The sequence below is a fragment of the Lepisma saccharinum genome, chromosome 29 (assembly GCF_977018435.1).
Source record: "Lepisma saccharinum chromosome 29, izLepSacc3.1, whole genome shotgun sequence".
Classification (NCBI taxonomy): domain Eukaryota; kingdom Metazoa; phylum Arthropoda; class Insecta; order Zygentoma; family Lepismatidae; genus Lepisma; species Lepisma saccharinum.
Genome location: NC_139257.1, coordinates 26,959,509 through 26,973,039, shown reverse-complemented (window position 1 = coordinate 26,973,039; position 13,531 = coordinate 26,959,509). Strand labels below are relative to the sequence as shown.

At 36.9% G+C, this 13,531-nt stretch overlaps 1 protein-coding gene across 2 annotated transcripts in view; it reads left to right on the top strand.

The window, feature by feature from the left end:
* Positions 1 to 2,769: 2,769 nt before the first annotated feature.
* Positions 2,770 to 13,531, top strand: part of LOC145981613 (cytochrome c oxidase assembly factor SCO1-like) — a 30,997-nt gene continuing 20,235 nt past the window's right edge. For both annotated transcript variants that reach the window (XR_014440977.1, XM_083114982.1), the window contains exons 1-2: positions 2,770 to 3,121; positions 12,902 to 13,088. Coding sequence is in view for 1 of the 2 variants with exons in the window: in XM_083114982.1 (XP_082971108.1) it covers positions 2,981 to 3,121; positions 12,902 to 13,088 (328 nt within the window). In the remaining variant the exon portion in view is untranslated. The remainder of the gene's footprint in view (positions 3,122 to 12,901; positions 13,089 to 13,531) is intronic.

Genomic DNA, 13,531 nt, shown 5'->3' with positions numbered 1-13,531 from the left:
CTGCCTGGAAAAGAAAATGTTAAAGATATAATGAGAAGTTACAAAGAAAATCACCCCATTACCAGAATTTACGACATCTAGGCAGCATTCAGGAAGTGGTTAGTGCCACATGCTACTAATATAAAACAAGTAATATACACACAATTCATATACTTGAAATGTTTATGAAAAATATTTTTAATGTTCTCTAAGCATGCTTATGATTATGTACATTGAACGAGAGTATCTGTACAAGATTAACGAAGTTAGTAACGATTTGTGTATTATACAGCCTGTATTGATACACTTGAATGTTGAATTGTATCTTCTACAAATATGCTGCAGAAAGAAACAAACTGCCGGAGTACTAACTGAGGTGAGTGTACTATGTGTAACGGTACACAACACATATATGCATTTGATCGGTACTACTTTACTATACCGGAGACACCTATCAATGATTTATTTTGCAATTTTTTACATTGATAACGTACTATTCTGCGTTGCAGAACATTTCTTTAGGTGAAATAATGGATTTCTAATGAAAATAATGTCTATTTCTTACATACGATAGCCCCACGAACCATCGCGGGGACGAGGTATGCCTACTAGGTTAGGTTAGGCCTGTTAGGTTAGGTTCCATTAGCACTCCTTCAATTTAGCATGTACGGACAACATCGGAATTACAAATTAAAAGGGATCAAAACTACATTCCTGAACATCAACAACGCTACAGAAAATGATTTGCGTAAGTACTCTTTTCCGTAAACTTAATGTGTTAACTCTTCCCTGCATATACATTTATGAATGCTTAATTTATATTAAGCAAAATATTTCCAACTTTGCCACAAATGAGGAAATACATGGCCTAAACACAAGAAATAAAGACAAACTTCACATAAAACACTGCCGCCTTAAATTATGCAAGAAAGGTCCCTTAAACTCTTCCATAGATCTCTACAATAAACTACCACAAGATGTGAGGAAAGAACCAAAATTGATGATATTCAAGCACAAGATAAAATCAATGCTTCTGAAGCATGTTTTTTATTCTATAGCTGAATACATGGAAGCGAATTTTACATAAAACAAATGTACATAATGCAGTATAATCACATATTATTCTTGTAAAATTAAATGTCAAATGAAAGTGGATAATTAGTATCACCTAGAAGTAGGCTGCAATGTTCTATATCTTCTCATGTTATATATATATATATATATTTTTTTTTTGTGATTTTGATATAATACCAGAGTAAGACCCAATTTTTTACAATTTTTGGCTATAAATTTTGTATTTGTAAAATCTATTAATGTAGTATTGTATTGTAATGTAAGTATTGACATGTCCTATATTTCCATGTACTGTAATTTGTACACACCGGTAGTCCTTGGATGCAAATAAACTAAACTAAACTAAACTTTCTCCTGTAAATTTGAAGAAATCCGTCTCCGGTATAGTAAAGTGTTACCCATTTGATCAATAGGGCAGACCACTGACAAAGAACAAAACTGTCAAAAACACTGAAGTCAATACATGCAATTTTACAGTAGACAGTAATTTATGTTTATTCTTTTAATAGCAAACATTAGACATAAATGTTGGATCATAAACTGTTTAGAATCCTTGCCTACGACCAATATAAAATTATACTTTTTAATATTTTCTTTACTTCACTGCATATATACTTGAAGTGGGATGGGGTGAGGGAGAGATGCTAAGGTTTTGTTCAAAGCAAAAGGACCAATATAATCAAAGGGTCACCTGGCCTGGAGGAGGTAGGTACACTCCTGATTAGCCTATCTGTGCACAAGTGGACTTAAAACTGAAAAAAATAAAAATATATGGGAGGCCCAATATTATATTTTGATGAAAATGAGACTGTAGTGGAACCCAACTATACTACGATTTTATTTTCTTGTTGGAAGAGGTCAAAGTTGAGTTGGCAATAGTTTCCAACCGAAGGTTTTGCCCATTGAACTTTCAGCAGTGATTTATTCAAACACCCACTGAAAATTTTGGATAAATCCCGACCAGTGTTGCTAAGCCGGATACGTATAAAAGAGCTAAGTTGCACAAGAAATGGAACTAGATTTTCGAAGGCACGATAAGCTTCCTCCCAATGTAATGTTACGAATCAAGGGGGAGGGGTGTGTGATTACTACTTTAAAAACATGACGATTTATTATTTCTTTTCTACGTGTAGTTCTGGCGATTACAGTATGATTACAACGAGTGTGATACACAAGTATTGCTCATCAAATTGTCCATGACTAGTATTTTCACATTTTTTTCTCTTGCACCCATGGGCGTCCGGAAGGGGGGCAAGGAGGGCCGTGGCCCCCCTCTGGAAAATGGAAGTCAACCAAAAATTATGTATTTCACACATAAAATTTCATTTTAGCCACAATAATATGTGTTAATTATTGCATGAACACCATACATTCAAATTTAAGCAATTTTGTTTTAGGGAACAACACTCTTTTGGGGCGAAACGTGACTTGTTTGCCCCCCCTGGAAAAAAAATACCTTCCTTGCCCCTCCCTGGAAAAAATCCTGTGGACGTCCATGCTTGCACCCTGTGTGTTTTTAAGGAACGGATTCTTACGTATGCTGGTGTAGAGGTTTGTCATAGACTTGTTTGTTTCGGTTCTTGAAGCGATCATTACTGTCATTTGGTAAATAAAAAGGACAATTTGCTCATTTATACTTATGTATTCCACTCTATGATCTGCTTCACGGCACTGGACTATTTGAAAGAACATGAAGAGTATGAAGCAAATGAAATAGTCTGTGGTGTACTGTTCGTTTAGTTTACTTTTTATTAGAAGTTTCCCGTAGTTGAGAAAAGCCTTGATTATTGTTGTTTACATAATATATAAAGTCACTATAAGCTAAACGTAGTATTATAGTGGATAATAGATTAAGAAAACGTAGAATATAATGAATGCTACATGAAATGTACCTTACGTAGTAGACTCGGTGCTTACGTTAGTCATTATGCGGTGCTTTTTGCAGGGTGTGTCCGGCAAACAATTTTCGCATTTCACCAAACAATTACTAAGTGATTCGCAAAAAAGGACGTTCGTGTCATGTGCTAAGTTGTCTCATAGTGTAACTAGAGGATTAATCTTGGAAACTGTAAGTATGAGTATGGTTTATTTGACTTTCATTATACACGTGTTCTGCGCCAGTCAGCACGCTGCAAATCAAATAGGTTAGTAGACAAATGTTTCGGGACGTTGTACCGACTACTCCGTCGAGAATTATGTCCACTTCTTTTTGATAGATTTCGGTGTATTATGTAATACAAGATGTGTTTCAGCCTGTGGAAACCACAATGTGAAATATTTGATCCAAAAGTACAACACACATAAGTAAAATATTCTGAGTACTTTCGCTGTTTGTGTAGTCGTAAAAACCAGTTGCATGCACGACAAATAAAAACATCACAAACTTTAACACTCCTAACCTAATAAATCGTAAAAAGATTGGAAAAAATTCTCTCAGGGTCAAAAGAGCTTAAAAACTCCCAAGAAATGTAACCCTCCTAACTTCTATTTTCGTTTCGAAAGTTTTCAATCCTTCATGTTTCATTTACTTTATTTTATATATTTTAATGTAAAATAATTTATATTTATTGTAAATTCATTGACCTTTGTAATTCAGATATGATGATGTATGAAGCAGTAGCCAGTGCTCCATCTATGTGTTTTTTTGGCTGCTGTATTCACTTCATAAACCATGCAAAATTTTTCACTTTTTACTGGAGGGTGCGGATACAGAGCATCAAGGGTATCAATGTTTCATTGTTTTTTGTAATAAGAGAAAGTTAACAAATGCTACTGAAGATATTGTCCTCTGTTTCACCAATGCCTTTTTCTTTCCCCAACTGTCAAAACCTTCCATTGCCCAAAAGAGAGCTAATGAACATGGTGATTGATAATTTGCCTATAACTACAATCTTTGATTACATCAGCTCCAGTTGTACATACATCATAATGTCAGATGACATTCAGTTCAAATTCAGATATTTTCATGCCACTCTTCATGTCTACAAGATATCTCACGGACCTTAAAATTGCAGAGACTGCATGAATACTGCATAACTTAATTGGCCTTGATTACTTTCACCAAGTGGCGAGAGTAGCAGAAAATTAGGAGAATCAGAAATCACCATGGTAATATTTATTGACGTTATTTAATGCTACAACCCTAAACCTGACTTATCTAACTTAACAAGGAAAACCATTTAGGAATGTAATTAATACCCCTTCATACCAACGTCATGTGATATCTTAGCAGCAGTCCATATTTGAACACCTTGCAGTATTTTCCAACTGTATGGTGTGCAGAAAAAAAAAATGCACACCGACATGAGTTTGATATACACCAACTAAAGAATGCATTCGTCCATGTAAAAGGCCAGGCTAAGTTGTAGATCACGTACAGTTTAGAACCTGGTAAAATGCCAGTTACTCCGGTTAATTATTAGAGTGTGATAAATTGGGGGAATAAAACTTGATAAATCACAAATGTATGAAATTTAGAAAAATGCAATTGAAAGTTTCATTGTGGCTTCTGTACTACCTAGATCTTCCTGTGTGTTTTTTACCAATTAACAGCAACTGAATGGACTTTGTTCATTAGTGTGTGAGGAACAGGAGACTGCAACAATGAACCCAATGTTCTCAAATTTGATTGGTATGACTGCACAATATAGAAAACGTCTCCAATTCTTTTCCTACTTCTTATACCCACTAAATATGCAGTCCTGGTAACGTATCTGGAGTTAAGATTTGGGGGGGTCACGTTTAAAAATTGTACACTTACGTCTATATATGTTGCAAAATTACGTTCTTCATTACCACAATCATTCTCCATACATAAACATAACAACCATGCTTGATGATATGAACAAGTGACGTTCGGCATTCGTTGGGCTGTCTACAGTGTTCCTTCGTTACTTGCAGAGCATTGGCATTGCGGACTTTGATTAGAGGTAGGTTTGGCAACAGTGTTGGAGCGTTCTTCTAGAAAAATGGTGTTGTGCGGAGTGAGGAAGCTAGTGTTACAGAACTTATATTTTGTTACAATATGTGCTCATTGGGAAAAGATTTAACTGATATCCCCACAAAAATATTTCCGGTAAGGTTAGGGTAAGAAAGTATCTTGATTTTTGTTAATATTTGGTAGATTAACTAATTTTAGCCTTCTGATCTGTACATTATGAACGGGCAGTGGCGAAGTGTCCTATGAGGCCAGGAGGCCGGACCTACCCACGCCATTACTCTTTGAAAGGTGTATTTACTTATTTTGTCAAAACACATGTAATGCAATGGAAAAGTTTGGAATTTTCATTTATGATAATTACAAAAAAATTCTAACCCTGTCCAGTATACGAACTTTCCACGGAGTGAGGCACATTTGCTGGGGCCTCTTCTCTTTACATTCCGTCGTACGGTCGTATCTGCGGGAAGCCTAATCTTACGAGTACTGTACGTATGCTTATAACGTGCTCCTGAGGCCAGCCTCGCGGTGTTACCCACTAGGACGAACAGAATATCAGCAACACTGCATTTCCGCCAGGGTTGGAAATTTGTGGTGTACCGGCATTTTTTGTAAACATTAGCCTGTGTTCGTGCAGAGATATTTCTATTTCATTGTACATTCTCCATATTTTGTACGAAACTTAGGTTTTCCTTCCTTTCATCGACAATTATAAGTGAAATTGAAAATTACGGAGTAGTGTAGTTCTGACTTCGTTTTTCGGTCAGAGTGCTGATGGTCTTGTCGATTCACCCAACACCGTAGCGTAAACAGAAAGTCTAAAGAACTTATATTTGTAAAGTAAGTCTTCATACCAAATTATGTAAATGAAAATGCTAGCTACGCCTTATATTTACAAAGTAGTTTTACTTTCACTGGAAATAGAATAATTCATTTTTATCGTGAACAGGGATTCCCCTCGTTCGTTCCCTCTCTGTGAAAACTTGCCTCCTGCTCAGGACGCTACAAGGCAGAGTGGCTCGGAGCGCGAGGTGCAAGGTGGTAGAGCTTTGTTTGTGATTCGTGTGTTGTGCAGCGATCAGATTTACGCAAGAAGTGCCAGACTGAAATGCAAGAACAATCGAGTTCTTAATTCAGTGAAGATGTAATCATCAGTAAGGTAGGACCCACTTTTGGTCTTTCATGTTTCCTTCTTATAACAATCATATCTAAAATGTTTTCAACTATATTTTCCTTTGCAAGTAGCAGTGGCAAGTGACAGCAAAATATTTAAAAAAAAATTCAAAGTTGTTGAAACGTTATTTAATGCGTGAACACTGTCGTTGAATAAATATTACAAGCAGACATTTTTTTATGCAGCCGACACAAGCGAAGAGGTAGGCAGTTTCGTTTGCCCTGAAGGGATAACAAGAGAAGAGGGCGGTCAATAAGAGTACAATACAAGGGAAGACTTTTTTTGGGTTTAGGACAGGGCATGAAATTTCAAGTTTGAAGTCAGTCGCCGGACTAAAATCTTTGGTCGCCACTATTTTACTGATAAATAATAAAAATATGAGCAATTATTAAAAAGAACATACCTTAGGAATTAATTTTTGTGTAGCGCTATAGTTCTACACTGAAGTACCACTTATTAATCGCAGCTGCTTGGCCAAACACTGAGAGCAAATTATCCAGTGTCTCAGTCTTCAGAGAGTTCCTGTAAGTAGTCTTAAGTCTGTTGAAACCTCTCTCACATGAAGCTGTGCTCAGTGGTAGAACAGCACAAAATTGTGGTCAGTGGTAGAACAGCACAAAATGTCAAAATCTGGAGCAAATTGTGGAATCTTGCTGAACACTCCTCACTGTGTATGTTCTCCAGCATCTGATTCAAATTCAGAGAAGGAAACAAAAGTTTGTATTCTGTTCACTCTGCTAACAGAACATCCACTTTCTCATAATAGAGGCTCGGGTTCAAGTACATGTAGCGCTACTGAAGAATATTTTCTTTGGGAGGCCAACCCAAGGTGTCGAAAACATGCAGACATGCAATCACATCTGTTGATATAGATTGCAATCTTTCTGTGACTTACGCCTTCGCATTGTTAATTAAGTTAATTAACAGTCTGAAACTCTTGCTCTCCGTTTTGAATGTTTGTGAGCTGCACATCCCTGATCTTCCCTGAAAGGGATACATGGTCCAAGAAAACTTGTTCGCTTGGTCGAACATTAGATTCCAAATCATCCAGTGTTCAATTCTAATTTTCAGAAATGAAGTCAAAAATTCTTATTTTGTAGTGCCACGCTTAAAGGGTTCAGTTTTCTGTAAAAATCCAAAAGGAAGTACAGAAGCTTAACAAATTTAAATTGCTTCATACTTTTCAGCAAACCCTTAGCTTTAGCGCCATCATTGTCTTTTCCATGGGCCACATGTTCAAGATCGGTCACAACAGCTTTCCATGATCGCAAGAGATCTCTTACAGCACTTTATTTGCTGGCTAACCACCTAATAGTGTTGACATCACTCAGTTTTAGAATTTCTTCTCCTATAACATCTGACGTTTCTCTCAAGAGGTGAGTGAAGTCTTTAGCAGAGCCATGATAAAACTGAAAAATATTCCTAATCACGGAATCAAATGCTCTACGATATTTAACTCCAACACAGCTAACTGCAAACGGTGTGCAAGGCAGTGAATATTTATCATTTTATTACAAATAGCTTTCATTTGCACAGCCAATAATAATTTGTGCCCAACCATATTTGCTGCACCATCAGTACCCAAGCCTACAATGTAATACTTGTTTCTGTATTTATTTGAACCTATTGTCTTATTAGACGTACACATTTGCATGCTCGACTGATGATCTATCTGTGGATCCATCCACCAGAAGGCTGATGTATATACTTTTCTTTATTTTCTCCACTAGACCTAACTGCAAAGTTTCAGCTATGAAATGAATAAATTCTCTGCATTGCTTTTCATTTCCATACTTAGGTAGAACACTCACACTTAATTTTCCTGCCAAACACAGCAGATCTAGAAAGTCCTTAAATGGCTTCTCATGTTTAGCTACATAGTTTCCTACATTAAATAAATTTGTAAGATGGGGTCGGCGTTGAGTGGACATGGGGTTTTCAATCGGCTCACTTTCCAAAACCATGTACGAACGTTGGATTGAGATGTTCGGACATGTTTGACACACATTTGAAACAACAAAATTTTAGTCGCCAGCCTCAAACTTTTGGTCGCCAATGGCGACCTGGCGACCGGAAATTTCGCGCCCTGGTTTAGGACAAAGAGTTTTGTGTTATGGGGTTATTGCGCGGGCCATGTCTGTTTCAGGTCTGGCGGAACAGTCCAGTGTTGTCACATTGGATTGGCAGAATAGAGCTGAATTGCGCCTAAAAATTGGGATTCTATTCTCTCAAGCAACTACATTCATTATAACCTATTTATATGTTACATAGTAACCTGTCGTGTTGCCGGGTCCCAAACAAAGATCCAATGTTCTATTATCACGTAAAGGTGTCTACTAACACAAGGGGTAGAACAAACTAGGATGCGAAGTATACACACTGAATGAGAGAGGTCACCTTTACTTATGTTTTTTCTTGAAAGCCCCGTAATGGTCATCCTAACACGTTACGAAGCCAGGTGACCTAATTGTGGTCATGTCAATGTTTCCTGATCATCTTTAATTCATTCTCCATACATTCTCATCGTCACGATTTGCATAGAGCAGAACAAATAAGACGAAAATATTCAAAATTTAAATTATGTTTACTTGCACATACAGGTGTTAGAAATTCATTTATGTAGAAAGCCAAGACTGGAATTAACTACAATCATTCCTTTAGTCAGACAACAGATAACAATGGTGTTTTCCTCGGTGCGAGGAAGTCTTGCCAAAAAAAACTAAGTTGGCAGCAGTAGAACCATAGAATAGTTAGAACGTACCAAACTGACAGCCGCTGAAAGTGCGGAATTCTGTCGTCTGCTCACGGCACAAACGTCAGACTGACCCGAAAATTATGGGGTGGGGGGGTTTCTAGCCCTTTTCACCTCAATTGCAAAATAAATTTAGAATAAAAGTGATGAAGAATTGACAACAGGGCTCGAGAACGTCACGCCACTGGCAAGTAAAGAAGCGGTCTGGAGAGACATTGAACCACTCTCCATTACATAGCCCCCTCCCCCTCCCTTTCTTTTTACATATTTAAGCAACTAATGGAAATTATCGCACTTTTGTGCCTACCCTGCTAGGAAATCTACGCTTCGCCACTGTGAACGGGTAGCTTCACAAACCATTGATGGATAGCCCCACGAACCATTTCCGGTAAGGTTAGGTTAAGCAAGCTTAGTTAAAATTTTGTTTGTAAACCAATGCGATTCAGCTTTAAAAAAAAATTCTCAACTTACATCAGCTTTTTACCCGATTTCCAGATGTGACCTCTGAATTTTAGCAACAGATTCGTGATTAGAAGGCCAAATTTAGTTAGTATACCAAATATTAACGAAATTGGAGACATTCTCTATATTCTGCATTCGCTCCAAATATTATGTCTAGCATTTTGTGAAAATTGCATAATGTTGAACAGGAGCATATGAATGGACAATTTCTGCCCATACCATAATCTTGATCTCAATTTAGCAGGAGAGGTGACATGTAAAGCAGCTTAATTCATTTTTAACACAATAGCTTCGTTTTTAGTTAATGTCACTCTGTGAAGCTGTGATGTCAAAGCATGAAGTTTGAGTTCTATGTATAGGTTTGTTTGTGTATGAATTTTTATCTATTTAACCACTGCCCTCGTGGACAAATGTGTAGTGCCTAGAGCTGCAAAAAAGTAGGCTTTTTTGAATGGATGTTTTTTTTATATATAAAAAGTTAGCTAGGGGGGGACTGGAAATGTTGACTTTTTACTAATTGTAGCTAACCAATTTCACTTGCAGCGTTAGTTAAAAGATCTTAGAGGTTCATAATATCATATTTTGGAATTAGCTAAATCATTTTACATCATCGCTATTAGCCAGAAATTATATAAAAGCGACTGAAAATAATAAAATTGAAAAACGTACGTACTATCCTGCAGCGGCCAGTATCTCTCCACTTTGAAGTGGAAATCCAATTTGAAGCTTTAGAATAATATAATTCTTATGTGCGAGTCTGGGCATCAGTTTTTGGATGTTAAACATTGTTGTGAAAGGCTAAATTATGAGAATTCAAAAATTGTGTTTATGCTTATCAAGCTTTGAAAGAGAACGTTTCATTGTTGTTGTTTGGCTTCCTGAATATTCTAAAATCAGATGTCTACCACCCGGTTTATTTACAATACTAAATAGTTGACATATTCATTCAAATTGTAATGTTTCACTAGAATTTATAACCGATTAAAAACACAAAAAATAGCCATTTCCATCTATTTTTCTCAACTCTATTTATTACATTTTAAAAGAAGCCCAAGGAACGCGAGGCCCCTTTTTGCTACGCCTCTGTTGTTATCATAATTCCTCCCATTTGTCACAGGTCAAATAGGAGTACAAAAAATAAACAAAGAAATAAAAACATATTCTCTGCAGTGGTCTCAGGTCCGAGTCCCTTTTAAGGCATCTTGTAGACTCGTTTTGATACAAACTTAAACTGTAGGTCCAGTTCCTATTAGTCTATGATGAGCATACAGTGGACTTATCGAGCCTGTTAAATGTGGTGATAACAATACAAAACGAATGAGTCTTTAATATTATTATGCATAATAATATATCCAAAAACATGGCAGTTTGGAGGGGTGATCTCCCCTTTTACCCTTTCTGTGGATCCGTGCCTGATGGGTACCAGGTTTTATCCTCAGTGAAGACATATTGCATAATGATTTGGATTCCATTTAAAAACTAGATCCAATCATGGTTATACTACTATCTGAGCATAAAATGAACTTTAAACAAACTTTCACACGCTTGTGCTGTAGAACTAACTAACTAACTCTCTAGCCTTTTTAAACCCAAAGGTTCATGACTGCAGCAACATCTGTCCCTATCCTGAGCAAGATGTATATACTCTTTTCAATCTCTACCTATTTCCTTTAGGTCCATCTCAATGTCCCTCCATCTTCGTCATGGCCTTACTGCAGGTCTCTTACCATCAGGTTTCCCAACAAGAATCCTGTAAACTCCTCTTTCCTCTCCCATTCGTGCTACATGACCTGCCCACCTAAGTCTTCTTGATTTAACAGACTGTTATAAAATTAATTTACTGTGCTGTAGTCTCAATGGTTGAAAACCACACTAGGTGACTTGCTCAGTGACCAGCTTTATGAGTCAAATTATACATGATGCACTTGAATGTCAGAATACAAATATTTGATGCTAGATTTTCTATTTTAGATATAGTTAAGGAAAAAGTGGTGTCATTGAGAGTACGTTTGATAAGTGTGTTAAAAGGTGCATAGCTGTATTTTCTTCCTTTCTTCTTTTTTTGCTTCATGTGCATGTTCATATGTCAAAGTGAAACAATGAAAATTATTTCATACCATTAGATTCTATTTACAAAATGTATTGAAAACTACTCTAGTTAAACCTTCTGAAATCTACAGCAGAATGAAGGTTTAGTACGGAGGCAATTGTTTAAGTCAGCTGAGAGAGTACTAAATTAACAGATTCGCTAATCGATCTGCTGTTTCACTGCCTCAGTTGCCACGCATACTGGCCTCCCACTCCAGTGTTCATCACTGGCATTTCGTCTTCCGTCTTGAAATATTTCCACCCATTCATACACACTCCCCTGACTTTAACAATTGCCTTCGTACTGAACCTTCATTCTGCTGTAGATTTCAGAAGGTTTCACTTCCTCTGACCACAAAAAACGAAAAACACTTTGTTGCTCTTCAACAGTGTAGCGGCCATGTTGTACATGCTACTGCTCAGGTGCATACTGCTCGATCGTCATGACTCCTTTATGGCATGTTGCTAAGGAACCTTTTTGAGTGCCGAAACAGAAATTTTCGTTGTGCATAAATCTCCATGAAGTTTAGAATAAAATTCCTGTTATTTAGTGACTTCCCCTTGTACATTTTTCAATTTGCTTACCTGATATTAAGAGTGATAAATTTTAGTTATTTTTATTTTATTTCTAGTCCAAAAATTATAAAATATACTAAGGTCCTGTTCAGTCCAGATCGGTACATACCGGAAGCGCTTCACATCAGTTTCTAGGTGAGCGCGGGGTAGTGCAACAGAGGGGTGAGGTGGGGCAGGGAACAATGATGTCAGATCTCTCAGATTTTCTCTCCGCCGGAACAACGTGTGACAATTAGTGATCGAGGGGCGAAGGTCCAATTTTTTAAATTTCCCAAAAATTGTGACTTTTGAAAATATTGCGGAATTTCAATTTTCTTTCTTTCCAAATTGGGGGACAGGCATTACATATCCCCATAGAGTGTTCTTTTGTCGTGCTTCCCTGCATATTTTATCCCAGCAAGTTTGAGAAGCACTCACTAAGACCCCAGATTTTAACTATATTAGCCTAACCGTGCATGGTTCGTGTGGCTACCTGTGTATCGTTCGAGGGGTGTAAGGCTAATTGCAACCAGGGACCGCATGACGAATTGCGAACGTCACTTGTCAGAAAACATGGTTCCCAATCGCTTTTTGTGTATCGAGAATCATCGTCGTAATTGATAAGGTTATTTTACAATTTCTACACATGAGCACCAAATCTTAACTGCAGATACGTCATCAGGACTGCATAATTAGTTAGTATCCGAATTAACAAAATTATGGCATTTCCTGGTATTCTAAAATCATACAGAGGCTTGCACATGGGAGAAACTTCTGTTTGCTATAGGAGTCTTAGTTCAATTTTGTGTGTGAGTTATGCTGTATTTACAATTATATGTGCTGCAAGATAGTAATAACCTATTTTTTGTTCCATTTCCAGAAATCTTGTACATCTCGCTTCCAGAAAGATGTACTTGCTAGAAGAAGGTATGTGACTACAGATATCCCAAAAGAATCTCCTCCTCGAAAGCAAGGGCCAATTTCATGGAAGAATTTAGGGATCACAGCTGCCTTTGGGGGAGGTCTTATGTTGTTCATGTGGTATTTGAAGGAAGAAAAAGAAATGGGTAAGGACGTCAATGCATGCATTTTTCTGTTCATATATGTGTATCTTTTTTTATATCTAAGGATACCATATTTTCACAGCATAAAATTGGGACCTTATTTTTTTTAAAAAAAAAGAAGACTAGCAGTAGAGTATTCTAAAAATTTGAATAAAAATTTGCAACAATTCTTATTTGATGTACTGAGTGTTATTGGTAGTTACAGTTACTGGCGTGGAGGTGGAGGGGGGGGGGGAGGTTGACTACGGCCCCTCTTGAAATTTTGAGAAAATTAAAATTTTCAACTTTTTTGTTTTTGAACAAGTTTGAAACCCAATGTTAAAAATCGTAATGGTAATTACAAAATATTTTATAATGCTACCTGTCCTAAGAATGCAGCTGTGTTACATGCACCTTTAACAATTACAGGCTCTCTTAAAAAAAACGATCCTGCATACAGTAGTGGT